This window comes from Pongo abelii, chromosome 9, assembly GCF_028885655.2.
Source record: "Pongo abelii isolate AG06213 chromosome 9, NHGRI_mPonAbe1-v2.0_pri, whole genome shotgun sequence".
In the NCBI taxonomy this organism is placed as follows: domain Eukaryota; kingdom Metazoa; phylum Chordata; class Mammalia; order Primates; family Hominidae; genus Pongo; species Pongo abelii.
In genome coordinates, this window is record NC_071994.2 from 2,889,440 (window position 1) to 2,914,114 (window position 24,675).

General features: G+C 57.8%; 1 protein-coding gene and 1 long non-coding RNA gene across 5 annotated transcripts; both read right to left on the reverse strand.

The window, feature by feature from the left end:
- Nucleotides 1–6,981: 6,981 nt before the first annotated feature.
- CDKN1C (cyclin dependent kinase inhibitor 1C) lies at nucleotides 6,982–9,586 on the reverse strand. Of its 4 annotated transcripts, none has more exons than XM_054524120.2 (4): nucleotides 9,432–9,583; nucleotides 9,000–9,264; nucleotides 7,762–7,897; nucleotides 6,982–7,674 (listed from the first exon to the last, which is right to left on the reverse strand). In XM_054524120.2, the coding sequence occupies exons 2-4, from the start codon at nucleotides 9,252–9,254 to the stop codon at nucleotides 7,538–7,540; spliced, it is 528 nt and encodes a 175-aa protein (XP_054380095.1). In that variant the 5' UTR covers nucleotides 9,255–9,264; nucleotides 9,432–9,583; the 3' UTR covers nucleotides 6,982–7,537. The 4 variants fall into 4 exon arrangements, with proteins under 4 accessions (XP_054380095.1, XP_054380094.1, XP_054380093.1 ...); XM_054524118.2 differs by having other exon boundaries at nucleotides 7,666–7,679; nucleotides 8,438–9,264; nucleotides 9,432–9,586; XM_054524119.1 differs by lacking the exon at nucleotides 9,432–9,583 and having other exon boundaries at nucleotides 9,000–9,425.
- A 2,390-nt stretch (nucleotides 9,587–11,976) lies between these two features.
- Nucleotides 11,977–23,321, reverse strand: LOC100458700 (SLC22A18 antisense RNA). Its single transcript, XR_008510986.1, has 2 exons — nucleotides 23,016–23,321; nucleotides 11,977–12,433 (listed from the first exon to the last, which is right to left on the reverse strand). It is a non-coding gene; the product is annotated as an SLC22A18 antisense RNA (long non-coding RNA).
- Nucleotides 23,322–24,675: the final 1,354 nt, after the last annotated feature.

Below are 24,675 nucleotides of genomic sequence, written 5' to 3' on the forward strand. Positions count from 1 at the left end.
GAAGGGTTTGATGATTTTTTTAATTCTGTTAATTACTGAAAATCCATGCTAGAGGAAAAAAATTGTTTTTGTTTTGAATTTACTTATTTATTGAGACAGAGTCTTGCTCTGCTGCCCAGGCTGGAATGCAGTGATGTGATCACGACTCACTGCAGACTTGACCTCCCAGGCTCAAGCAATCCTCCCATCTCAGCCCCCAAGTAGCTGGGACCACAGGTACACGCCACCATGCCCAGATAATTCTTATATTTTTTGTAGTGACAGGGTCTCACTATATTGCCTAGGCTGGTCTCAAACTTCTGAGCTCAAGTGATCCTCACACCTTGGCCTCCCAAAGTGCTGGGATTATAGGCTGTTTTGAATTCAGGTAACAATTGCTTGTGGGTCCTGAAGTAAACCCCCCAAAACATGCTGGCTATCAATCGATCTGGCTGGCTATCAATCGATCTGTAAGGAAGGGTGGCTTCAGATCGATAGGAAGGCTGGCTATCAATCTGGCTGGCTATCAATCATGCTGGCTATCAATCGATCTGTAAGGAAGGGTGTTGGGGCAAAGATGGCTGCAAACTCTTTGCCACTCAAGCAGAACGGATCCCCCTGCCATGAATCTGGGATGGTCTCAGTAGCTTGCTTGATCAATCAGATGAGGTAGACATGATGCTGCATAGCTTCTGAGGCCAGGTCTCTAGAGCCGCTCCTAGGCCTCCTGGAACACCTGCTCTTGAAACCCAGCTGCCATGCCGTGAGGAAGCCCAAGCAGGCCTGTGAAGGGAGCCACAGGCAGCAGCTCCCAGGGCTTTGCCAGGCATGGGAGTGGGCCATCTTGGAAGTTGATTCCTCAACCCCAATCAAACTACTCTAGCTGACACCCCACAACACAGAGCCAAGCTATCCTGCCAACTGTTCCCAAATTTCTGATATAATCATAGGTATAAATAAAACCACTGGTTTTTTTGTTTTTTTGTGTTTTTGAGGCAGAGTCTTGCTCTGTCGCCCAGGCTGGAGTGCAGTGGCGCAATCTCGGCTCACTGCAAGCTCCGGCCTCCTGGGTTCAGGCCATTCTCAGCCTCAGCCTCCTGAGTAGCTGGGACTACAGGCGCCCACCACCACGCCCGGCTAATTTTTTGTATTTTTTTGTTAGAGATGGGGTTTCACCGCGTTAGTCAGGATGGTTTCAATTTCCTGACTTCGTAATCCGCCCGCCTCGGCCTCCCAAAGTGCTAGGATTACAGGCGTGAGCCACCGCACCCGGCTAAAACCACTGTTTTAAACCACAAAGTGTTGGGATAGTTGTTTACTTGGCAGGAGATCATTAGAACAGGTGTAATCATGCTAACAGAAGAGGAGGTACCGGCTGCCTGTCCACGCCCGACTTTATGCCTCAGTGTTGAACGGTAGAGTAGTGACTGTGATTTGGGGCAGAAGGGAATGGTGAGTACACACAGCTGTCTGACACTGGAGCAGGCAAGCCCTGCCAAGAAAGTCCTGCCCCTGAGGGCTTTCAAGTAACAGCTAAGATCAGAGCATTTCTTCCTGACGCCACTAGGTCATCAGAGGCCATTTTCATTTTTTATCCCAAGGGGCTTGCCCATGGAGCAGATCTTGGTGATATAATCAATATCTCAGCTGCCCCTGAAACAACCACTCCAAGGCTTAAATAACGCAATTTTTAATTTTCAGAATAAGCAATTGGGATTTATTTATTTTTTTTTTTTTTTTTTTTGAGACGGAGTCTTGCTCCGTCACCCAGGCTGGAGTGCAGTGGTGCCATCTTGGCTCACTGCAAGCTCTGCCTCCCGGGTTCACGCCATTCTCCTGCCTCAGCCTCCCAAGTAGCTGGGACTACCGGCACGTACCACCACGTCCGGCTAATTTTTTGTATTTTTAGTAGAGACGGGGTTTCACCGTGTTAGCCAGGATGGTCTTGATCTCCTGACTTCGTGATCTGACTGCCTCAGCCTCCCAAAGTGCTGGGATTACAGGCGTGAGCCACCTTGCCCAGCCATTTTTTTTTTTTTTTTTTTTTTTTTTTGAGACAGGGTCTCGCTCGCACTGTCGCCCAGGCTGGAGTACAGTGGCACAATTGATCATGGCTCACTGTAATCTCCGCTTCCCAAGCTCAAGTGATCCTCCCACCTCAGCCCCCCAAGTAGCTGGGACCACAGGTGCACACACACCACCAAGCCTGGCTAATTTTTAAAATTTTTGTACAGATGGAGTCTCGCTATATTGCCCCAAGCTGGTCTCAAACTCCTGGGCTCAAGTGATCCTCCCACCTCAGCCTCCCAAAGTGCTTGGATTACAGGCATGAGCATCCGCACCCAGCCAGGATTTCTTAAGGATGCTAGAGTGTGGGCAGCCAGCTCCATCTCTGAGACTTTGACCCTTCCCCAAATCACAAGCATTTTATTCCTTCATCAAAGAAAAAAAAGACGACTTACTAGACACTTGTTAAGGCACACACACAAAACTACACTATAGCAGGATAGATGGTAACCAAGAGAGAACTCAGGACCCGTCACTACCAACTGGAAACACCTGACCTCCAGTCTGCAAATGTGACAAGCTGGACCAACACCAGCAGGACACTGAACACAGCTTGCAGGGATGAGTCTCTGTGTCATTTCTGAACATGTGTCCAAGTAACCAGAACAATCCGAAATGCCACCAGGCCCTTGCTGTCATTCCCATAAACCTCCAACAGTGAGTTGGGTCTTCAAAGAACCTGTCTCTGTCAGCTTACCTTATGCTGCATAACAAACAGGCCCAAAGCTCTTGGTGGCATACATCAAGCATGGAGGATCTCTCACTCACCATGACAGTCCCTTCACTGGAGGGCTGGGGTTGTGCTCCATTTTCTCTTTTGGAAGGAGCAGCCCCTGTCTGAGGTCTCACTTGTCTCACAGCAGAGGGATTAAATGGCAGGACACTGGCTTTGACAGGCTCCATTCAGCAATGGTACATGCCAAGTGGGTCACGTTTCACTGCCCAGAGCAAGTTACACAGCCACATCTGATATTGACGTGTGGGAAATGCAGAATCTTCCTGCAGTGGGGGAGGCAGATATTTGGACAACATGCAATTCATTACAGGGCCAGCTGGATGAAGAACGGCCAAGGGCCCAGGCTCTTCATCCCGAGCCAGGCCAAACCAGCCAGAGCCCTGAGATCAAGCCATGGTCATCAGTGTTCGTTTGGAATTATGCCTTGTTTTTGTCCTTGTTGTGTCCACATTGTAGTAGGGTTTCTGTTTTTTAATTCGTCTGAAATTGATGGTGGGTGTGGTCCAGAGATGAGAAACAGGAACTCTCAACGCTGCCCTTCAACAGGAGCTGTGGTGGGAACACAAATGGTGCAGACACTTTGGAAGATGGTTTGGTGGTTTCTTACAAAACTAAATGTACCCGTCACATATGATCCATCACACACCATCCAGCAATTGTACCCCTTGGTATTTGCCCAAATGAGTTGAAAACTTGTGTCCACACAAAAACTTGCACGTGGATGTTGATAGCAGCTTTATTCATAATTGCCCAAACCTGGAAGCCTTCAGGAGGTGAGTGGGTAAACAAACTGTGGTGCATCCAGTCAGCGGAATATTATTCAGTGCTAAAAAGAAATGAGCACAAGTCATGGAAAGACATGGAAGAACCTTAAGTATTATTAAGTCAAAGAAGCCGATCTGAAAAGGCTGATGCTGTATGAGTCCAAATCTATGACATTATAGAAAAGGCAAAACTACAAAGACAGTAAAAAGATCAGTGGTTGCAGGAGTTAGGGAGGAGGGAGGGATGAATAGATGGGGCACAGAGGATTTTTAGGGCAGTGAAACTACCTTGTATGATACTGTAATGGTGGATACAGGACAGTAAGCATTTGTCCAAACCCATAGAATGTATGGCACTGAGAATGGACCCTCATATAACCTATGGACTTCAGTTAATAATATTGAATCAAAAAATAACTAACAATAAAACAGTGCTCTTCAGACACCATTACCTGCTGTGACACCTGCTGGGAGCTGGAGGAGGGGCTTCCTAGTCCCTCCTGTTTTAAAGGCTAGGCTGGTGCTCGGCTCAGCTCTGTCCCCCCCAGTACTAACCACCTTTGTATGCACCACCGCCCACTGGAGGGGTTTTCTGATGTCACCTCCCCCAGTGGAGAAAGTGCCTGCAGCAGGGGCTGCTGTCTCTCTATTCATTGCTAAGTCTCTGGTGCCTGGAACAGGGGCTGGCATGCTGGAGCCTCTTGGAATGTCCACCCAACCCAGCGCCTCTGCCCTCTGCCTGGATGGCCACAGTGTCCTTCTGGTCCCCTCACCCCCTTCCCTTTTGCTGGCGCTCCTCCTTCCTCACCCAGCAGCTGAGATGCTTCCACCACTCCCTGCTTCAGTCCCTCCGGGGCTCCCCACTGCTGGCTGACAAAATCCAACCTTTGGCACCAGTTCATCAGGCCCGGGGAGGTACAGGAGACCAGTAGGACAGGGCAGGGAAGGGGGAGGCCCAGCAGGCACACCCAAAAGACACCCTTACACTGAACCATATGTACGCCCGTGTGCCGGCCTCACACGCACCAGCAGGCCAGGCCCACCAAGGCCCCCTGGCACCAGCAGCCTCCCCTGCCTTATCTCTCCTGCCTGACCCTGATCCTCTGGCTCCAACACATCCACCCTTCTCCCTCATCACCTTCATCTGGACTGTCTGTAGGTTAACAGAGCAACTGCCTGTCTTCCCAGCCCAGTCCAGGGGACAGGATAGTGCAATGGTTTCCAGGCCTGGCCCCAGAGCACCCCAGCCCAACATCCCTCTGCCCTGCCAAGGTCAGGAGTGTGACCTCAGGTGGATTACTCCATGCCTCAGTTTCCTCTTCAAACAAGGAACACAGTGGGACCTGGTTGAAGCTGATCCTGCTTAGCATATGCCTGGCACAGAGAAAAGCCATTGCTATGTGCCTGGCGGTCCTGGTGTCATCGCTCATATGATGATTGTAGATCCCCAGTGGAGCTGGAGCGTGACTCCCACACGGCAGACCCATGAGTGCTCTGGCCGCCAGCCGGTGCCTGTGTTTTCAGCTTGGATGAGGCCTGGGGGCCAGGACGCACGCTCGTATCTGCTCTTTCCCAACAGCACGGGTGAGAAGAGAGCTTTGCAAACAGTGCCATCAGGTATTATTTCCATGGCTGTCCCCACATGAGAATCACAGAACACAGCACTGGAAAAAACCCTGGACATTTCTCAGCCCAGATGGGGAAACCGAGGCCCCCAGAAGGAAAGGCCAGCTTGCCTGCGTCACATGTGCCCAGAGTCCCACGTGTGACTAGCAGCTCATGGAGGCTGGTGGCCTGTGGGTCCCTGCAGCCAGCTCCTGCCCTGGGGAGAAACTCCTCCTGAGAAATGGCACTGGGCCTCACCTTCACGTCCCCACAAAGCCCTCACACTGCTTTTGAGAAAGCTACCCTTGAGTGACAAGAGGGTGCTGGGCAACCACATGTCCTGTGCCCAAGGGCCAGGACTGCAAGAAGCTAAGCAAGGTAGGAGCCCTGCCGGCCCCAGCTGCAGCAGGAGGCCTGGCAGCAGATGCAGCTGTGGATGATGAGGCCCCAACCCAGCAGATCGGTCACCAAAAACAGTTAACTCAGGTTACACTGTGCACCCACTAACTGCCTGCCAGGCACCCGGTCCAGCCTCCTCCCAGCCCAAGGCAGAAGGCACTGCCACCCCCCTTTATTTCAGAAGGGAAAAGGCTTTGTCCTGCTCACACAGGTGAATGTGGAGGTTTCTCCCCTAGGGGAGAGGTTTGAAGGCCGAAGCCAGGTCTACATGGGTCTGGTCCCTCATCACCGTCAGCTGAGGGTCCCTGTTGCTGAGCCGAAGCAGCGGGACCTGCCACTCTCAGGTCCCGGGGGCATTTCCCAGAGTCTGGCCCCAGCTGGGCCTCGAGGCCAGGCCCATCACCCTCCTCGCCCAGCCCTTCCAGGCAGCTGGGGGAGGCTCAGTTAATTATATGTCTAAATACATCTCGACCATCTCAAGTTGAGCCCCCCTTTGTCCCTGACCCCGGTGGAGGTGGGGGGAGGAAGTCAGCAACTGTCACGTAGGGCCCCGTAAGGGTCCACCAGTTCTTTTCTTCTCCTAGCCCAAGGCACCAGCAAAAATACTGCTAGCCATTCTGTTTTTGCTATTTTACATCACCCTTTCCATTGTAAGCCATAATTTTCAGAGGTTTATAGGTCAGCTATTAAAAAAAAAAATAAAAGTCTCTTTTACTAAGAGGGAACGCTTTGAAACTAGGGGCTGGTAGGGCGGACAGTGTGGGTGCACAGGGGTGCACTCAGCCTTGACTTCTTCCACCAAAGCCTGATTATCAGAAGCCACCCCTCCCCATGCCCTCCTGGTTCCAGGGCACCTCCCCCTTGTGCTCCCATTTCTGCCTCCCCTCAGAGGCTTCGAGGCTGCCCCTCCTCCACTGCAGGTGTGACTAGACCTTGAACACTTTGAGTGTCTTGTGGCAAGACCTAGGGAGACCCTGGTGCAAGGCCTGAAGAAGTCTGGAGGACTGGATGTGTCTTGGTGAGCCCTGCTCCCCACCCTCCACCCCAGCGCATCCTCAAACTAGCAGGGGCTTGAGCCCATCAGCAGAGGGGTTGCGGGTGGTTTCCTTGAAACAAGCCTGGGTCTGGGCAGCAAGTCAGGGACTGTGCTCCCTGCCTGCTGCGGCTACATGAAGCCCAGGCTTGTCTTTCTGCAGCCCCGCAGGTGGGAGGTGATAAATGCAGGGTGCAGTGCAGGCCGGCCGCCCCTCCTGAGTTAAGGGGACTGGAGCAGGTGGGTGTGGGCCAGGCCCAGCCAGGAGAGAGGCTTCCCCTTTTGGATGGACTGGGGATGCCCACTTTGGCCTGCTCTCTCCTGCGTTCCAGCTCTCCAGCTTTTGGGGGTGCAGGAGAAGGGAGCTGGAGGCAGGCACAAGCACAAACAGACTGGAGTTGCAGCATTTTTCGGCCTCTTTATTTAGAACCCGGCGGACGAGGGGCCGGGGCAGTGGTACAGACGGCTCAGGAACCATTTTAACAGATTTGTCTTCAAGTTTAAGATAAACACAGTAATAATAAGAGAGACAGCGAAAGCGCGAAGAGACTGCAAGCTAGATGGGCATGTATGGCAGCTACAGCTTGTGAGTGACCCCCTTCCCCAGAGTCCGCGATGAAAATAAAGTTACACTTGTCAATAACCAGATGTGGGAGATGGATAGTGCCTTTGGCATAACCAATAACCGAGCTAGTGCGTGGCAGAGCGGTCCACGCCTGGACATAAATAGAAAATATAAGTTAGTATAACTTTAAAAACTTTTTGTACAAATATACATGGTTTTTTTATTTTTTCCTTTTTTTTTTCTTTTTTCTTTTTTTTGCACTGAGTTTCAGCAGAGATTAAACATTTTATATAAATGACTCTTAAAGCTTTACACCTTGGGACCAGTGTACCTTCTCGTGCAGAATACATTTAGATATAAAAAGACGTTATTAATACATTGCACAGTTTTCAAAATTTAAAAACAAAACCGAACGCTGCTCTGCGGCAGCCGCCGCCGGTTGCTGCTACATGAACGGTCCCAGCCGAGGCCCAGCGCCCTTCCAACGTCCGCTGCCCCGGCAGGTTCCCTCGGGGCTCTTTGGGCTCTAAACTGCGGGGAGAGGGGCGGTCAGCAAAGCCGGCGGGGACCCCGCGGGTCGGCCCTCCGCGCCCCCCAGGTGCGCTGTACTCACTTGGCTCACCGCAGCCTCTTGCGCGGGGTCTGCTCCACCGAGCCCACGCCGGGGGCGGCGCTTGGAGAGGGACACGGCGCGGGGACATCGCCCGACGACTTCTCAGGCGCTGATCTCTTGCGCTTGGCGAAGAAATCTGCGGGCGACAGCGCGCGCGGCCGGTCAGGGCGGGGCCGGCCCGGAGACCCGAGAGGGGGCCGGGAGAGGGCGCGGGGCGCGGGCCGGCCGGGGTGGGGGCGCCGTCCCCGCCCGCGCCGAGGTCCGCGGCGGGTCAGCTTTGTTTACGTCGCCGCGCAATGTGCTGTGTAAGCATTTCCCCTTGTCCCGCGGCCAAGCCCCCCGGGGCCGCCGCCGCGCTTAACCCCCTCTACGCCGTGCTCACGGCGCCCGGCCGCGCCCGGGGAGGGGCTCCCGCGGCCGGGAGCGAAGACCGCGCTCCCGGGGGGTCGCGGCCAGGATTCAGCCTCCCACCCCGCCCGCGCAAAGCCGCTGGAGGGCACAACAACGGGGCGGGGAGGGGGGTGAGGGCGCAGCCGCGCCCTGAGCGCTGCGGGCCCTTTAATGCCACGGGAGGAGGCGGGAACCCAGCGAGGCCCCCGAGGGCTGGGGGGACCGGCCGGCCGGACAAAGCGGGGCCGGGCCGGGCCGGGCCGGGGCGGGGCCGTGCGGGGCTCACCGGAGATCAGAGGCCCGGACAGCTTCTTGATCGCCGCGCCGTTGGCGCTGGCGGCCGCGGTGCCGGCCGCGGGACGTCCCGAAATCCCCGAGTGCAGCTGGTCAGCGAGAGGCTCCTGGCCGCGCTGCCCCTGGTTCGCGCCCTGCTCGGCGCTCTCTTGAGGCGCCGCGTCCGGGGCCGGGGCCGGGGCGGGGGCCGGGGCCGGGGCCGGGGCCGGGGCCGGGGCCGGGGCCGGGGCCGGGGCCGCGACTGGAGCCGGGGCCGGAGCCGGAGCCGGGGCCGGGGCCGGGGCCGGGGCCGGGGCCGGGGCCGGGGCCGGGACCGGGGCCGGGGCCAGGACCGCGACCGCGACCGGAGCCGCGACCGGAGCCGGGGCCGGGGCTGGAGCCAGGACCGGGGCTGGGGGCGGGGTGGACGCCGGGGCCGGGACCGGGACACTAGGCAGCTGCTCCGGCGCCTCCTCGAGGCCGTCGAGGGACTCAGCGGCCGGCTCGAGGGGCGGGCTGACAGCCACCGCGACCGCGACGGGCCGCGGCGCCAGCAGCAGGCGGCAGCGCCCCACCTGCACCGTCTCGCGGTAGAACGCGGGCACCGAGTCGCTGTCCACTTCGGTCCACTGCAGGCGTCCAGGGCCCCGCAGCGGCATGTCCTGCTGGAAGTCGTAATCCCAGCGGTTCTGGTCCTCGGCGTTCAGCTCGGCCAGGCGGGCCTGCAGCTCGCGGCTCAGCTCCTCGTGGTCCACCGGCCCGAAGAGGCTGCGGCAGGCGCTGGTGCGCACAAGTACTGGGAAGGTCCCACGGGCGACAAGACGCTCCATCGTGGATGTGCTGCGGAGGGACGCGTCGGACATGGCCCGGGGCTGCGCGAACGCGGGCAGCGAGAGAGGAGAGGACAGCGAGAAGAAGGGGAAAGGAGAGGAGGAGAGGGCGGAGGCCGGGCGCAAGGGAGACCCCGCGCCGCCCGACTCTGCGTGTGCGAGGGACGCGGCGGCTACCTGGCTGTCCGGTGGTGGACTCTCCTGCGTCGGGTTCGCCTGTCTGGTCCGGCCGGCAGCCGCGCCCCCTTGATGCCTGCTGGCTAGCTCGCTCGCTCAGGCCTGGCCGGCACCCCTCGAGCACAGCGCACTTGGCCTGTGGAACGCCCAGCCCGCCTGCGCCCCCTTTATACGCGCGGGCCCCACCCCCGTGCGCGCGGGCCCGGCCGCGATTAGCATAATGTAGTATTTTCAGTTTCAACAACACCACGGCGATTGGCGGCCGCCCCGCTGCCCCGCCCCGCCGCGGCCCGGCCCCCGCGCACCGCCCATTGGCCGCGCGCACACCCACCGGGGGCGGGGCGGGGCGCGCGGCCGGGGCGCGCGGCTGATTGGTGGCCGCGGGGCGAGCGCGCTGTAGCAGGGGAAGGGGGCGGTGAGCGGGGCGGGGGCGGGAGTTAAAGGGCGCTGCGGGCGGTAACGTGACACCGCGACGCCCCGCCCCCTCGCCCCATCCCCCCTGCAACACTCCCCCACCCCCCCGGCTCCCGCCCCCCGCCGGCTCCTTTGTCTGCAGGCGGGGGCCTCAGCCCAGCGCGGCAGGGGCCGGCTCCTGGCGGGTCCGGTGTCCGGCCAGGCCCAACTCGACCCCGGCCCGGTCCGGACCCCGGCGCCCAGCTCCGTCCGGCGCTCGCCCGTGGGCCTCCTGCTTCAGCTGACGGGGCTTGGACCCGCCGCTGCCAGCTCGGCCCTGGCCTGCGCCGGATGGGGTCTTCGGCTGCCCCCGCGCGGCCTGCTGCTGCTGGGCTGGTGTCCCTTCGAGGGCTCCGCGCGCCTGGAGCCCTCACACACCTGCTGCCCCTAAGGCCCTCGAGTCGGGAGGGGGGACGGGGTCAGCTCTACTCTTTCCCCGAGGGACCATGTGTGGGACACCTTGAGAGACTCCCACCAGCCCCCTGGAGCTGGAGTCTGAAGCCGCTATCTGCGGAGGCCCACCCTGCCCAGTAGATGGAACAGAGGCTAAGCCCATCATGTCACTGTCGGGGGTCCCAGCCCTTCTCAGCCCTGGGCCAGACCACTCCAGCCCCGGGATCTGCCTGTCCAGGCTGGCTGGAAGCTGTTGTACTGGGTAAAAGTGAAAGATCTGCCCGAGGTCATAGGGGAAGGGGCTGTGAAGGACCATGCCCCTCCCCCGCCTGCAGCCCTTCCTGGTACAGACCTTGGTCGTGCGCGCACGCACACACACACACACACACACGCACGCACACACACGGTGCTTCACCCCAGCCAGGCCAGACCAAAAGAGACCATTATTTCCTGCTGCCTCCCTTTTGGCCCACCTACCATGAGGCAGGGAGCCCCCTCCTCAAACCGGGAGCCTCCCAGGTCGGGAGGGGGACTGTCAGACACCTGTTGGAGGGTCCAGCAGCCCATGAGATCTAAGCCCCTATCTCAGGTGAGCCTGTGAGCCAGCCAGAGAGACATCTGGGAGGGAGGGAAGGTGAGGTCCCCTGAACCCCAACCAGCCTGCCTCTGAGTCCCAAGACACCCCCACCCCCATGGAATGCTGTGGCAGTGTGCAGATGCAGCTGGGGGAGCAGGGCGGGTCTTCTGGGTCTCAGGGAAGCGAGATCTGAAGTGAGGGGGGTGAACTGGACGGGACAGGGCGTTAACCCAGGAGAGGGGCCAGGGCCATTCTTGGCTCTTGATGGCGGAACCAAAAGCCACGATTTATGTGCAATTTCATATTCTTCTCTGCAGACAATTTACAAATTTCCCGCAACAAGCACAGATGTCACAATTTTCATCTTAGGAAAACAAAGAGAAGCTGAAGAAGGCTCCCCAGGCCCTGCGAACCCCTCAAGCAGGGCTCATATCAACTGGCCTGGGGGCAGAAAGAGGCAAAGTCTAGTCTGCTCCATGCCCCTGTACTGCCACCTCCCCAGAGACTAGGAGCAAAGGGCTAGAGTGGGTAGTGACCTAGTGTCCCCCGGATACCCACACTCCAACCATCAGGACTCATTGGCCCTGGTGACACCCCTCAGAGGGTGTAGCTGCCATCATCCTGTGTTATAGAAGAGCAGCAGAGACGGCGTCAGCCGCTGAGGCCGTGCAGCTGGAAGGAAGCAGGGCTCGGAACTCCCGGGCTGCCTGACTTTCTGGTTTGGTTTCCACTTAAGTTTCCTACTTTTATTTTTCCACTTTACCAGCTTAATTACAGAGTCAAACCCAGTGCTGTGGGGACTCCTCCGTCTTGGCCTGGTTAGAAGCTGAGAGGTGACCTGCTCTAAGTCTGTCACTCTGAATTCGATCAAAGATGGTACCCAATAACTTTTTAAACCTGCACGTCCCAGGAGCGGGGCTGTGTCCCCCCAGCCCAAGCCAGGGACACACCTGGAGGAAGGCACCCCAGGAGCTGGGGGCTGGGAGTTCCAGGCTCTGAGAGGAGGCCCAATGGGCCCAGAAGCAAGCAAACATCTGTCTGGGTGCAACAATCAAGCTCTATTTTTGTAATTAAAAATGTATCCAAAGGGAAAAAAGAAACAAAAGGAACAATATTTGTACTCTATGTTGCTGCAGAGAGCAGAACTGCGGAGGGGGTGCTAGTCCCAAGGGGTGGGCTGTGTTGTGCTAGTGCCCCAAATCCTGCAAGCACAGGAGCGGGAGGAGGGCGGGGGACCGCTGTGGGGGGTCGTGAGTTCCGGGCCCTTGTGTGCATGTTCACGTCCTGTCATTCCTGCCCCCAGCTGAGAGAGCAGTAGAGGAAAGGCACTACATCCACCAGCCTTTGCATTCTCCTCGGAGCACACAGAGAGACATTTTCCAGCTATCTTGCACACAAGTGGGCGGTGGGACCCGTTTTGGCCGGGAACGTTGTCAGGAACGCTGTACACCACTTCCAGGCGGTCACGTCCGAGCTGCCCAGGCAGTCCTTCCGCGCCCTCTGCTGGCCAGATGGAGGCTCCAGACCCTGAGGGGCCATGAGGCGAGAACCCCCAAGCACCCTCTGCACACCGCACTGCCTGTGTTGGGCACAAAGAATAAACTCTTATTGCATTTAACCCGCTAGAAATGTAGGCTTGTCCATCACAGTGGGGCGTTACATATCCTAATACATAGGGAAGGCATAGGTAGGTTTCAGTTGGCCTTTTACAGACAAGGAAACCAAGGCTTAAGAAGATTGAAAGCTTATAGCAGCCATGGCTCACACCTATACCCTCGGTACTTTGGGAGACCAAGGCAGGTGGCTCGCTTGAGCTCAGGAGTTCCAGACAAGCCTGGGCAACATAGAGAAACCCCATCTCTACGAATATTTTTTAAATTAGCTGGGTGTGGTGGCACGTGCCTGTGGTCCCAGCTACTCGGGAGGCTGAGGTGGGAAGATTGCTTGAGCCCAGGAGGTTGAGGCTATAGTGAGCCATAATAGTGCCACTACCTCCAGCCTGGATGACAGAGCAAGACACCCTCTAAAAAAAAAAAAAAGAAGAAGAAGAAGAAAAAGAAAAACTTGCTGCACAAGCAGTTAAGGCAGGATTAACCTGCAGCCTCACTGCTGTGCATTCCTGCTAGGAAAGACCCAGAAGCCAGAGAAGCCTAGGTCCCAATCCTGGTGGATCTTCGTGCTGGAATCGTTAAGCCAGCTATTTCCCAGGGGCCACCCATGGGCCAGTCCTCACCACAACCTCATGGGTGGTCGGTCAATGTTGTAGGCCCACTTTAGAGCCGAGGAGACAGAGGCTTCCAGAGGCAAACACACTGGCCCGTGAGTAGCAGAACCAGGGTAGGCCCAGGAAGCCATGTCCTTGGCCACATGTGCTTTCTGGCGGGTGACCTCCACTCCAGTGCCTCCCCGGCTGCCCGCGGCCTCCCCTTCCCGGGTGTGGCAGCTGTACAGCTGCCTTGTCGGCATGTTCATGGCCCCATCAGGAATGTGTGCCGCAGGTGGCTTCACAGGGCTAGGAATGCCTGTCCTAGGTTAGGCCCAATCCCTACCCAGAGCCCCAGGGAACCCAAATTCTGGGACACAGGACACCCGGCCAGCGGGCCAATGGCCCCTATCAGGGAGTGACCAAGGACAGGCCAGGAGCTCTTCTTTCCCCTCTGACCCATGGTGAAACCTGCCTCGGGCCTGTTCCCTGGGTTCTGAGGCCCTGAGCTATCTGTCTTCAAACAAACGAAGGCCTCAAAGAATGTTCCATTGAGCCATGGGCCCCATATCACCCATCAGTCACAAAGGGCTGGGGAATGCAGGCACAGGGTCAAGGTGGGTAGGAGGTGAGGGCTGGACACCACCTGAATCTGTGCTGTTCCAGGGCCCACTAGAGAGTCTCTGGGTACCCGGAGCCTGCCCTCAGCAGTACCACCCTCCCACAGCACCCCAGGGACCCTGCAAGAGGTGTCTGTGCCCTTCCCGGCTGCCTCCCCAGCTGCTCCCGAGGTGGTGCCCTTTGGAGAGGGCCAGAGGGATATTATAAACAATGACAACACTCACTGGCTTCATCTTGTGCCTGCTCAGGGCGCTGCCCTAACCCAGGGCTGGGCTCGTTGCCTCATTTAATCCTTCCAAGACCCCTGAGAGGGAGGTGTGTTCGTGTCCATTTTGCAAGGGAGGGGACTCAGGCTCCCAGAGGTTAAGCCACCTGCCTGAGATCACTGAGACTTGAGGTTGGCACTGCCTTTCACCCAGCCGGAGCCCCTCCATAGGACTTCTGAGAGGGGACAAGAAAGCAGAAACAGAAAGAAGTCAGGGCCCTGGGAATCTCCCCTGACATCTCCCACCCCAAGCCCTAGAGCCAGGGCTGGGCATCTGTGCAGGGTACAACCCTGCCCAGGGATGCCTGACTCTGGAAAGGCCACCCCTTTGGCCTCAAACCACATCACCCAGCAGCAGGTCCTCAGACCAGCCCTGGACAGGAGCTTGACTGGCTCTGCCCCCAAAGGCCCGAGAGACCCCTGCCCCCACTGAGCCTCCACCTTCCCATCCATAAGATGGGGTGGGGAGTCATCCAGCCCAGAGGCCCCAGGGGCATGGGGAGTGACAGATTAACCCAAGGCCCCCCCTCCCGCAACAGGCGGCTCAGCACACACTTGGCGGGGGGCCATGCTGGGCCAGGAGAGCTCCCCCGCACTGGTTCCCCGCGCACAAGGCTGCCCCGCCCCCCAGGACAGGCTGTGCTTGGGGCGGCTGCCAGGCACGTCCTCCACAGGTGCCGGCCTCCCTCCGGTGACGCGGCCACATGCGGCACAAGCTCCGATTACAGGGACTGCCTTGTGCTGGGGGTTCAGGCCAGGGGTCCTCACTCCCCAGGAACTGATGGGCGGAGCTGGGCAGGCCCTGAGGAGAGGCCCAGTGGGAATAGGGAACAGTCACCCCTGCTCCAGAACGGGACCAGGGGCTGCTTCCCTTGGGGTCTGGAAGAGAGGGACCCCCTGATCCCAGCCTGTCTGAGACTGCTGGTTTCGGCACTGAATGTCCCAGGAAACCGAGGGTCACTGGTCATCCTGGGCTCCACATGGCGCCTTTCTGGGCTAGGAAGGGGGCTCCCGGGCTAGGAAGCAGGTACCGAGGAGGGTCTCAAGGACATGTGGGGACCTATGTCAGACACCCCTGAAGCCAGCTCTGAGCCCACCAGGCCTTTCCTCCTCTCCCTGCCAATCCACAGGACACAGACACAAGGGTCCCAGGCCCAGTGGCTCACTTTATCAGGGAAACAGCAGGAAAAACAAATCTGATGTGAGCAGATCTCCCTCCCCACCAAGCCCCCTGACTTCCTGCTGGAGCTGGGGGAGACCCCTGTGACCAGCATCTCCTGCCTACGGGGTGCACCAGGGCCTCAAGGCCTCTCCAAGCCACTCCCTCCCACCCTGCTTTCCACACCCAAGCAACAGTGTTCAGAGACGCTCAGGGCCTATTTGAAATGCCAGAGAGTGGGGATGCCTCCAGAGAGGTGGCATGAGGGCCCCCAGATGCACCCCACCACTCCTCCACTGCAGGAGGAGGGGCCTACAGTTACTGAGGAAGCCTCACGCCTACTGGGCCCTCGGGGGTGAAGGGGCTTCCCAGGCCTTGAGGGAGACTTTATTTCAGATGTCAGTTAAAAGCGTCTGCTACGTGGCGTGACCTCTCTGAATCCTGTTACTTTCCTGTGCAGGAAACTGAGGCACAGAGAGGTGGAGTGACCGGCCCAGGGACCCCCAGCAAGTCAGAGACAATGAAGCCACCTCCTGCCCTGGGCCGGGGTCCCGCCCCACTGACCTCCAGAGTCAGAGAAGGAGGGGAGCCCCCAACACTTCACTCCTTCCTTCTTTCCTTCCTTCCTTCCTCCCTCCCATTTTCCACCTCCTCCTGGCCGAGTTTTGAAGGCAGGGCAGTTGGCCAGACCCAGCGCGGAGGCCAGGAGGTGACGGCAGGCTCGCCCTGGCCGCCTCCCAGGTTAACACACTCCCAGGTGGCTGCACCCCACAGGCGAGGGCTGCTCAGAGTAGATGCTCAACCAAGAGGTTGCCCGTGTCCCCTTCCCCAGCCACAGGGGCAGCCAGAAGCCAAGCAGCCTCCTGCCCACTGGAGCCTGGCAGCCTGAGGGCTGAAGCTGGGCGCCTGCTGCCCCCTGGCGTCCCGAAACGGCACAGCCACCAGGACCCCCACCCACCTCATTCATGCCTCACACCTGGGGGTGACTTGGGCCAGGGCCTTGCTCTCTGACCCCGAGTCCCCTCAAGCCTAAGATGGGGGCTCTGTCCAGTGTGGCTGTCCGGGCTGCAGCGGGCAGAAGCGTATTTTTCACAAAACCCCAACACCCCTCGGATCTGGGGGTGGGGCGGTGTCACTCGCACCTCAGTGGGAAACAGCACGTGGGCCTCGCCCGTCTCCAGGGGGTGGGGGAGGGGAGACAAAGAGCCCGCTCTGCGGAGAGGTGGGTACCCGCCCTGCCGCCCCTCCCCCATTTCCTCTCTGCTCCCCCTGCCCCTCCTTCCTTCCCTCCTCATCCCCAGCTCCTCCTCTTCCTCTTCCTGCCCTATCCCCCCGCAGGCCCGGCCGGCAGCCCGGCGCCCTCTGCCTTCGTTCCCGCCATTGGCGCTGCTGCCCGGAGCCCCTCGGTGACAGCCAGCCCTGAGGCTGCAGCCTCTCTGTCGGGCCTGCACCTGCCCACTGCGTGGTCACTGCCTGGGCACGTATGGACACTCACACCCTTCAGTCCTGAGCACAACTGTGCCCTGGCTGCTTTGGAACAACAAGGAATCATAGTCCTGCTTCTGGCTGGGAGCTGGGGGCCAGCAATCAGGGCAGCTGGGGAAGTGGTGAGGGAGGTGGCGGCACACAGGCCGAGCTCAGAGAGTGAGCAGAGAATGGGCCCAGGGGAGGGCGCTGGAGAGGGCTGCAGGGCTTGGCTGCAGCTCAGGAGCTGGCTTCACCTTGGAGGCTATCAGACCTGCTCCTCAGCATTGGCCCAGCAAGGGGAACAGTATGGGGAAGAGGGGACAGGCACTGCCTGGCCATCAGCAAACACGTAGGCTGTGGAGTTGGGCAGAGCATCTGCCTCTTACTAGCTGTGTGTCCTTGGGCAAGTTGCTTAACCTCTCTGTGCCTCTTCTTTCTCATCTGTAAAGCTACTGATGAGGCTTAAAGGGCAAGTCAGTATGTGCCTGGCACAGCGGCCTTCTTCTTGAGGATGCCACTACCCTCACCATCATCGGCCTCTCCCTCCAACCTAGAGGGGCAAGCAGGACAGAGAGCTGCCACTGGCCACCCCTCCAGCTGTGCCGCAATGAAAACGACATTCACTCTATACCCAGAGACGTGGGCTGGTGGGGAGGAAAGGCACCTACACCCCTGTCACGTAAACAGGCAGGCAGGGTGAAATGGGTTTGGTTTGTTTGTTTGTTTTTTGAGATGGGGTCTCGCCCTGTTGCCCAGGCTGGAGCGCAGTGGTGCGATCTTGGCTCATTGCAACCTCCGCCTCCCAGGTTCAAGCAATTCTGCCTCAGCCTCCCGAGTAGCTGGGATTACAGATGCTCGCCACCACACCTGGCTAATTTTTGTATTTTTAGTAGAGACGGGGTTTCACCACGTTGGCCAAGCTGGTCTCAAACTCTTGACCTCATGATCCACCTGCCTCAGCCTCCCAAAGTGCTGGGATTACAGGCATGAGCCACCGTGCCAAGCCTAGGATGAAATGTTATCTACATGACGAGCAGTTTGGGCAGTGAACCCCACTTTTGTCAGAGTTCAGGACAGTCCATGGGATACAGGTCACTATGACTCTGATGCATCAGTCTTCACGCCAGCCCTGAGTGAGCACTGAGGCACACATGCCTAGCACCCACCAGTGGCCCCATCTCCTAGCTGCTGGTCAGTACCAGCTGCCACTGCAGCACACCGTCTCTGCCAGGCAGCCTCATGTCATGCACTTTATGTGCAAATGATCTTGTCTAATCTTCACAAGAATCCTGTGAGGCAGGGATTAACGCTGTCCCCATTTCACAGATGGGGAAACTGAGGCTCAAGAGTTCCAGACCCATGCAAGGCCTGGTCAGTGGTGAAGATGCCAGCCTGGTGGGGCTGGCTGCAGAGTACTGGGCCCTGTCATAAGCACAGGCACCTGGCAGGCATGCTGACTGCTGGGGATTTTAAGATTGGGGCCCCCCTGCTGAGCCCTATCTACAACTGCCCCCTTCCCTGGGTTACCCCAGGTTTTAATTTGAAGCAGTTAGTGAATTGAGCTCATGTGGGGCCTTATTTGTATTTGCTTTTGGGTTTTTGGTTTTTGGGGGAGTTTTTTGGGTTTTATTGAGATAGAGAGTCTTACTCTTTTGTCCAGACTGGAGTGGAGTGGTACAATCTTGGCTCACTGTAGCCTCCGCCTCCCAGGTTCACGATTCTCATGCCTCAGCCTCTCAAGTAGCTGGGATTACAGGCATGCGCCACCACACCCAGCCAATTTTTTGTATTTTTAGTAGAGACAGGGTTTTGCCTTGTTGGCTAGGCTGGTCTCAAACTCCTGGCCTCAAGTGATCTGCCAGCCTCAGCCTCCCAAAGTGCTGGGATTACAAGCATGAGCCACCTCACAGGGCCCTGTATTTGGATATTAGCCGTGGCAGCCTGGCAGATGTTGCTGAGGGTGTCTGGGCACCTGGGCCCGGGCCTGGTGGCCTGAGCAGCGCCTCCTCCTCAAATGTCAAATTGAGGCCTGGACTAGGGATGTCTGATTTATGGCCTCACCTGTCTGTCCGTCCATTCAGCAATATCCCCCTGGGACCTCAGGGGCGACTGTGCCTTCAGGGGCTTCCGGGTGGGCAGGCAGAAGCAGAAATAAGTATACAAAGCAGGGCGGTGCCCAGGTTGCATGATGAAGGAGGGGACAGGGGATTTTCAGGGCAATGACTTGTGCCAAGATCCAAGGATGGAAGGGAAGGGACATACAGGCAAGGGGATCATTCCAGGCAGGGGACAAAAGCACAGACCCATCCAAAGATGAGTGCAGGGCAGGCAGTGCTTGAAGCTGGAGCTCTCTATCTCTCATGCTTCTTTGGTTTGCAAAATGTGGCGTGATCCAGTGGGGGCTGAGGGGCCAGGGCCCCAGGGCTGGCTGCCCCAGGAACACAGCAGTGTCACCAGAGGTCCGGGGTGGGAACCACCAGAGTTTTAGAAACTCACCCAGCCACGTCCAGGGTGCCCGGAGCAGGAAAGGGAGGCTGCTACACCTCACTGAGATGCCAGTGTGGCTGCCCCCAGTGGAAACCAAATAGCCAGGCTCCCTGAAGCTGCCAGCAAGCCTAGGGGCAGGGAGGATAGGTGAGAGCTGAGAGGCCTCCAAGGGTCAGAAGTAATTGCATGGGTTTTGTGACTTCTCCTCTTGTTTTTTGGAAATCCTTCCTGCTGCTTTCTGGATTCCCTACTGAATTCTGAAGGTTCTAAAAGACCTGGAGGCTGGGCACTATGGCTCATGCCTGTAATTTCAGTGGGAAGATCACTTGAGGCCAGGAGTTCAAGACCAGCCCAGGTGACATAGCAAGATCTTGTTTCTATAAAAAAAAAATTTTTTTTTAATTAGCTGGGTGTGGTGGTATTCATCTGCAGTCCCAGCTACTAGGGAGACTGAGGCAGGAGGATCACTTGAACCCAGGAGTTCAAGGTGGCAGTGAGCTATGATCACACCACTGCACTCCAGCCTGGATGACAGAGCAAGACCTTGTCTTATGAAAAATAAAATAAAGAGATTCTGGATGTGGGTTGGATGGTGAGAGCTTGGGGCTGCCCTTTGTTCCTGGGGGAAAAGGGACTGGGACAAAAGGAGGCTGCGGTTGAGGGAGACGTGTGTACCTAAGAGATGGGCAGTAGCTAAGCTCCAGGCCCTCAGGCAGGTGCCTGTGGGGGGACAGAGGCACTGGTGGCCATGCCACCCATCCTGCCTGAGTTTCCCAGTTCTGGCTGGTGAGCAGGTGTGAGGCTGCTCTCTCAGGACCCCATTCTAAGGCACATCTCTTCCTGATTCCACGATGCCCTTCACATGCACACACACGCTCATATGCACACGTACACATGTACACACACCCCACCACAGCCCTTGCCAGGCTGGAACCGCCAGCTGCTGGCTCCTCCCCCTGCCTCCCTGGATGGACATCTGTCCTTTGCAGGGGTTGTTCTTCCTTCTTCCTGAGTCCTGAGGTCGGGCAAGGCATCCCTCAAGGGAGTCCACAGGTTGGGCCCACCACCCCACAGTTCCCAGTTCCTATGCCGTTGCCTGGCTACCTCCCCAACCTCCACCATCGTCCCTTCCTGCCTCCAGGTCAAGGGCCGGAGAGATGCCCTCTGGCCTCCAGGGTCCCATGAGGGGAGGGTGACCCAGTTTGTCCAGAGCTGTCCCAATTTTGGCATGGGAAGTCCTACATCCCAAAACTCCTCGGTCCCGAGCAAACCAGGTCTCCCCCAAGCAATAAGTAAGCTTCCTAGAGCAGGGTCCCAGCTCCTCCACCCATCTCCTCTGGTCCCTTGGCCTGTGGTATGAGAAAGGGGACGTGGGCTACTCCAGACTACACCCTCGCTGTCCCCCAAAGGCCCCGAGGGCTCCAGTCTTCAGGCCCCACACTGGACGCCTCCCCCATGCTGCCATCTGGGCCTTTATCTCCTTCAGCTGTGGCTGTTGGCCAGCGTGAACACAAATTTGTGAACCGCAGCTCACCATGTTGGAGCCCCAGGTCCAGGCCCACAGTGGAGCCCAGTGAGGGGAGGGTGCTCACCCATCCAGGACCACAGGCCTCTCCCCAAAGCCCATAGCAGGTTGCTGCCCTCCCTCCATTTGGACACTGGTGTCAGGGACTGGGCCCTTGGCCCTAAGCCCGTCTGGGTTCCGTGGTTCACTAGAGTCCAGTGGAGAAGCCCCTGTTGGCAGAGCCTCCTCCGGGGCCCTGGCCCTAAAGGCCACAATTCCACGTACCTCACATGGGATGTATCTGAGCCCAATGCCCAGCCCGGCAAGAACCAGCCCTGGATGAGGTCCAGCCCCTGCCACTCCTCCTAGAATCTCTGCCCAAACTCCAATCTCAGAAGCGCATTCACAGAGTCCAGTTCTAGAAGGTTCCTCAGCACCTGACAACCCACTTCCTCACGTGCACCTGCAGAGCAGGGGCCTAGCAGATGAGAGGAAGAGTGGGCACCACCAGCCCCCCCCCAGGGCTACCTGACGAGCCTAGCCCCTTTGGGCTGAGGGCTGACCCCTGCAGCCCAAGGATACCAGGTCAGGAGGTGAAGGACCTTTGAACCCAGCCTCCCAGACTCTTAACCTGACACCTCCCAGATGAAGCCGAGGCCAGGCACCCAGTGCCCACAGCAGGCTGGAGGCCCCTCAAAAGGCTGTGATTCCCAAGACAACACATACAAAACCTGGGGTGCTGGGACAGAGCCCCACAGGGTGTCAGACACAGATCCCACTGTGGGATCCAGGCAGCCCCCATCGACCAAGGTCTGCAACCGCACCTCACCTGGCTGAGAAGGTGTAAGGCGGGCAGGAACTGAGGTTCGGGAGGGCAGGAGTCTCATCCAACCCTGCCTCCGCTCTAGTCCCACCCCAGGCAAAACCTTGTTGGCTTTATTGAGACAGGTCCTTGGAGAATCATAGGAGTAAGAGTAGGAAGCCTCAAGGAGAACACGTTCACTTCACCCATGGAGTAATGGCGAAGGCCAGACCCTCCCCGCTCCCTCCAGATCACTCTTCTGTCCTCTGCAGCGTCACTCTTTTAAATCTTAAAATTGTGAACAAAGGTTCTCTTTCTTCGCCCCACTTCCCCTCCAGCCACAGTCCCGTTTCTCAGCCCCCTTTTGGTGCAAAACCCTTCAGAAGGGTGTCCAGCCCATTCCTCCTGCTTGAATCCCAAGGGTCAGCCCCCATGCCCATGACACTCTTGCCAAAGCCACCAGTGACTCCAGCTCTCGGCCCCAAGGAAGCTCCCAGGCCTCCACTCGCCTACCTGCCTCTCCTCTCCAGGCCCAGCTCCTTTATTTTTCCCTCCCTTTCCCTGGTCAGAACCCTGGGCACCTCCTCCTCATGCTGGGGTCCAGCCTTGGCCCTCGGCCCCTCTGCTCTCTAGCCCCATCCACTCCTGGTCATCTCATCCAGGGTGGGAGCTCTAAATAGGACCTCATGCGAATGACACCCTCACGTCCAGCTCAGACCACAGCCGCAAACTGCACACTCTGCCCTCTCTGCTGGCCCACAGGCCCCTCCCGTGGATGGACCTACAGGGTTGCCTCCCCTCATGTCACCCCCAGCCGCCCCTTCTCGGCAGCCTCGCCCTGGAGACCCCCTCAGTTGGCCCTCTCAGCCCAGGCCCCAACCAGCAGGAAGCCTGTCAGCCCTCCTTCCAGGGAGGTTCCAAACCTGCCCTTCAAATCCCCCCATGCCCCATCCAAGTCCACACCACCTCTCATCTGGACCACAGCAGAGACCTCCTGCACTGCCCCCTCCCCTCAATCCCTCATCAGCACATCAGCCAGAGGCCCCTTGGAGAACAGAAGGGGCTCAGAACCCTGCGGCGGTGTCCACTGCACACACAGGAAGAACTCAAGTGCTCGTAGGCAGTGAGTCATTTCCTTAGGCATCGTGGTGACCCGGGATCATCTGCCTCCCCAAAGCCTGCACGTGCACGCTAATAATGCAAGCTACCAACGGGCGGTCAGCTTTGCCAGCTGGCATCCCAAACAGCTGGCACGGGGCATGCACACAGTAGGTGCTTAATAAATGTGTGTTGGGTTAAGATAGGCCCAAAGCCATTTCAAATGTCCAGGCAGTGGTGTAGGCAGGGGTCAGCTCTGAAGCTGGCCTCCTCTCACTCGGGAGACCCCTCAGAGGTCCCAGCCTCCAGGGTGTGGCGGTCAGAGCAATACTTTCTCAGTGCACATCTGGCTGTGTCCCTGCCCAGCCCTCCCAGGGTCACCCCTCTCTCTAGACTCACTTTCTGCCCCATCACCCCACTGTACACCCTTGGTCCCAGCCCCTTCCAGTGGCTCAGCTTCCTGAACACTCCAAGCCTGGGCTCACCTCTAAGCCACTATCTATGCTATTCTCTTAGCCAGGATGCCCTTCCCATACCCAACCAATCCGTGCTCACCTTTAAGACTGGCTGAGGCATCACCTCCTCTGAGAAGCTGTCTCTCCCAAACCTGAGCCCAGATGAGATAAAGCCCTTCCTTCCTCCAGTCAGCCTGGATCCTCTCATCTGGCCGAACTGTCGCCATGCTTCTCTGAAGTGGTGAACGCCCTGGGGCTGGGGACGCACAGGCTCGCTGGCCCACAACCAAAGCCGCTTCCTCTGGAGGAGGAAGTCCAGGGGTCCCAGGGTTCCACTTGCTTCTTTCTTCACCCAGCCCAAAGGGCAATTTTCCCACATTCCCTCAAAACCAGGAAGTTCCCCCATCCACACTGAGTCTGTTCACGACAAAAAAAAAAAAAAAAAAAAAAGGTCTATCCGATTTCCTCTGCTCAACCAGTTCCCTGGCTACCTGAGGCCCTGCTTCACCTGGAGGAAGACAGTGGTAAGTTTCCAGCACCTCCACCACACCTCAGCGCCAGAGGACCCTCAGCCTCCCTCGCACACCTCTGGGCGGTTTGGTAACTCATCCCATCTCCTCCTGCCACTCCACCCTCTAAACCCTCCCCAGAGAACCCAGGAGGCATCTGGTACCTGTTGGGGACAGTCCCTCACACCTGCCCCATGGAATAAGGGTTCATGTGGATGCCCATCCTCCCCCAGGAGTCCCAAATCTAAGACACTGTGAGATTCCTGTCACCCACACCCACCTTACACAGCCGGCCTTTCTGTGCACTCCTTCCAGGAAATTCTGGCTGGACCTGGGCTCTCGGCTTGACTGCACTCTCCCCAAGTTCCCAGGGAGGCCAGTGGTGACTATTTTTGAAAGCGAGCTTGGCAGAGGATCTGGGGACACACACTCCAGATGCAAACACGTTTGCACTCTTTGGGCTGGAATCTCCTCGAGCAGTACACTGCACCCGTGGGTTTGCTAAGAAACCAACTCTCAGAAGGCAGATTGATTGGACAAAAGGCATTTGGTCCCCAAATTTATTGACGTGTGTGAATGGGAGTTTTCAGAACAAAGACCCAAAGATATGGGAGAAACAGGCCGGGTGCGGTGGCTCAAGCCTGTAATCCCAGCACTTTGGGAGGCTGAGAGGGGCGGATCACGAGGTCAGGGGATCGAGATCATCCTGGCTAACACGGTGAAACTCCGTCTCTACTAAAAGTGCAAAAAAATTGCCAGGCGTGGTGGCGGGCGCCTGTAGTCCCAGCTACTCGGGAGGCTGAGGCAGGAGAATGGCGTGATCCCAGGAGGCGGAGCTTGCAGTGAGCCGAGATCGCGCCACTGCACTCCAGCCTGGGCGACAGAGCAAGACTCCGTCTCAAAAAAAAAAAAAAAAAGATATGGGGGAAATTGCCATTTTTGATGCTTAGGCTCAACAAAGTATGGACATCCATGCGGGAACACAGATGAACCAAGGGACCTGCGCTAATGCTCCTGGACCACAAGGGGAAGCACAGCAAGGGCTGTTGGTCTAGATTTCTTGAACTTTCTGAGCAGCATTCCTTCCTTCTGGGCATGGAGCAGGACCCTCCTGGAATGGGGTCTTATGCCCTACAGTCAAACAAGGGAGGTCAGATAATTTCTTTATGGCCAGTTTCTAAACACAAAGGTGGAGGGAAGTTACAGCAATATTTTTAGGTTTGATGTCTGGCTGTGGGGAAAGGGGGGGTT

What these genes read in the sequence shown, in the direction of transcription:
- CDKN1C (XM_024255655.3), bottom strand. Translation starts at nt 9,287, where the DNA reads ATGTCCGACGCGTCCCTCCGCAGCACATCCACGATGGAGCGTCTTGTC. An exon ending in GTCCGGGCCTCTGATCTCCG is followed by an intron (nt 7,898 to 8,437) that starts GTGAGCCCCGCA and finishes TGTCGCCCGCAG; the next exon opens with ATTTCTTCGCCAAGCGCAAG.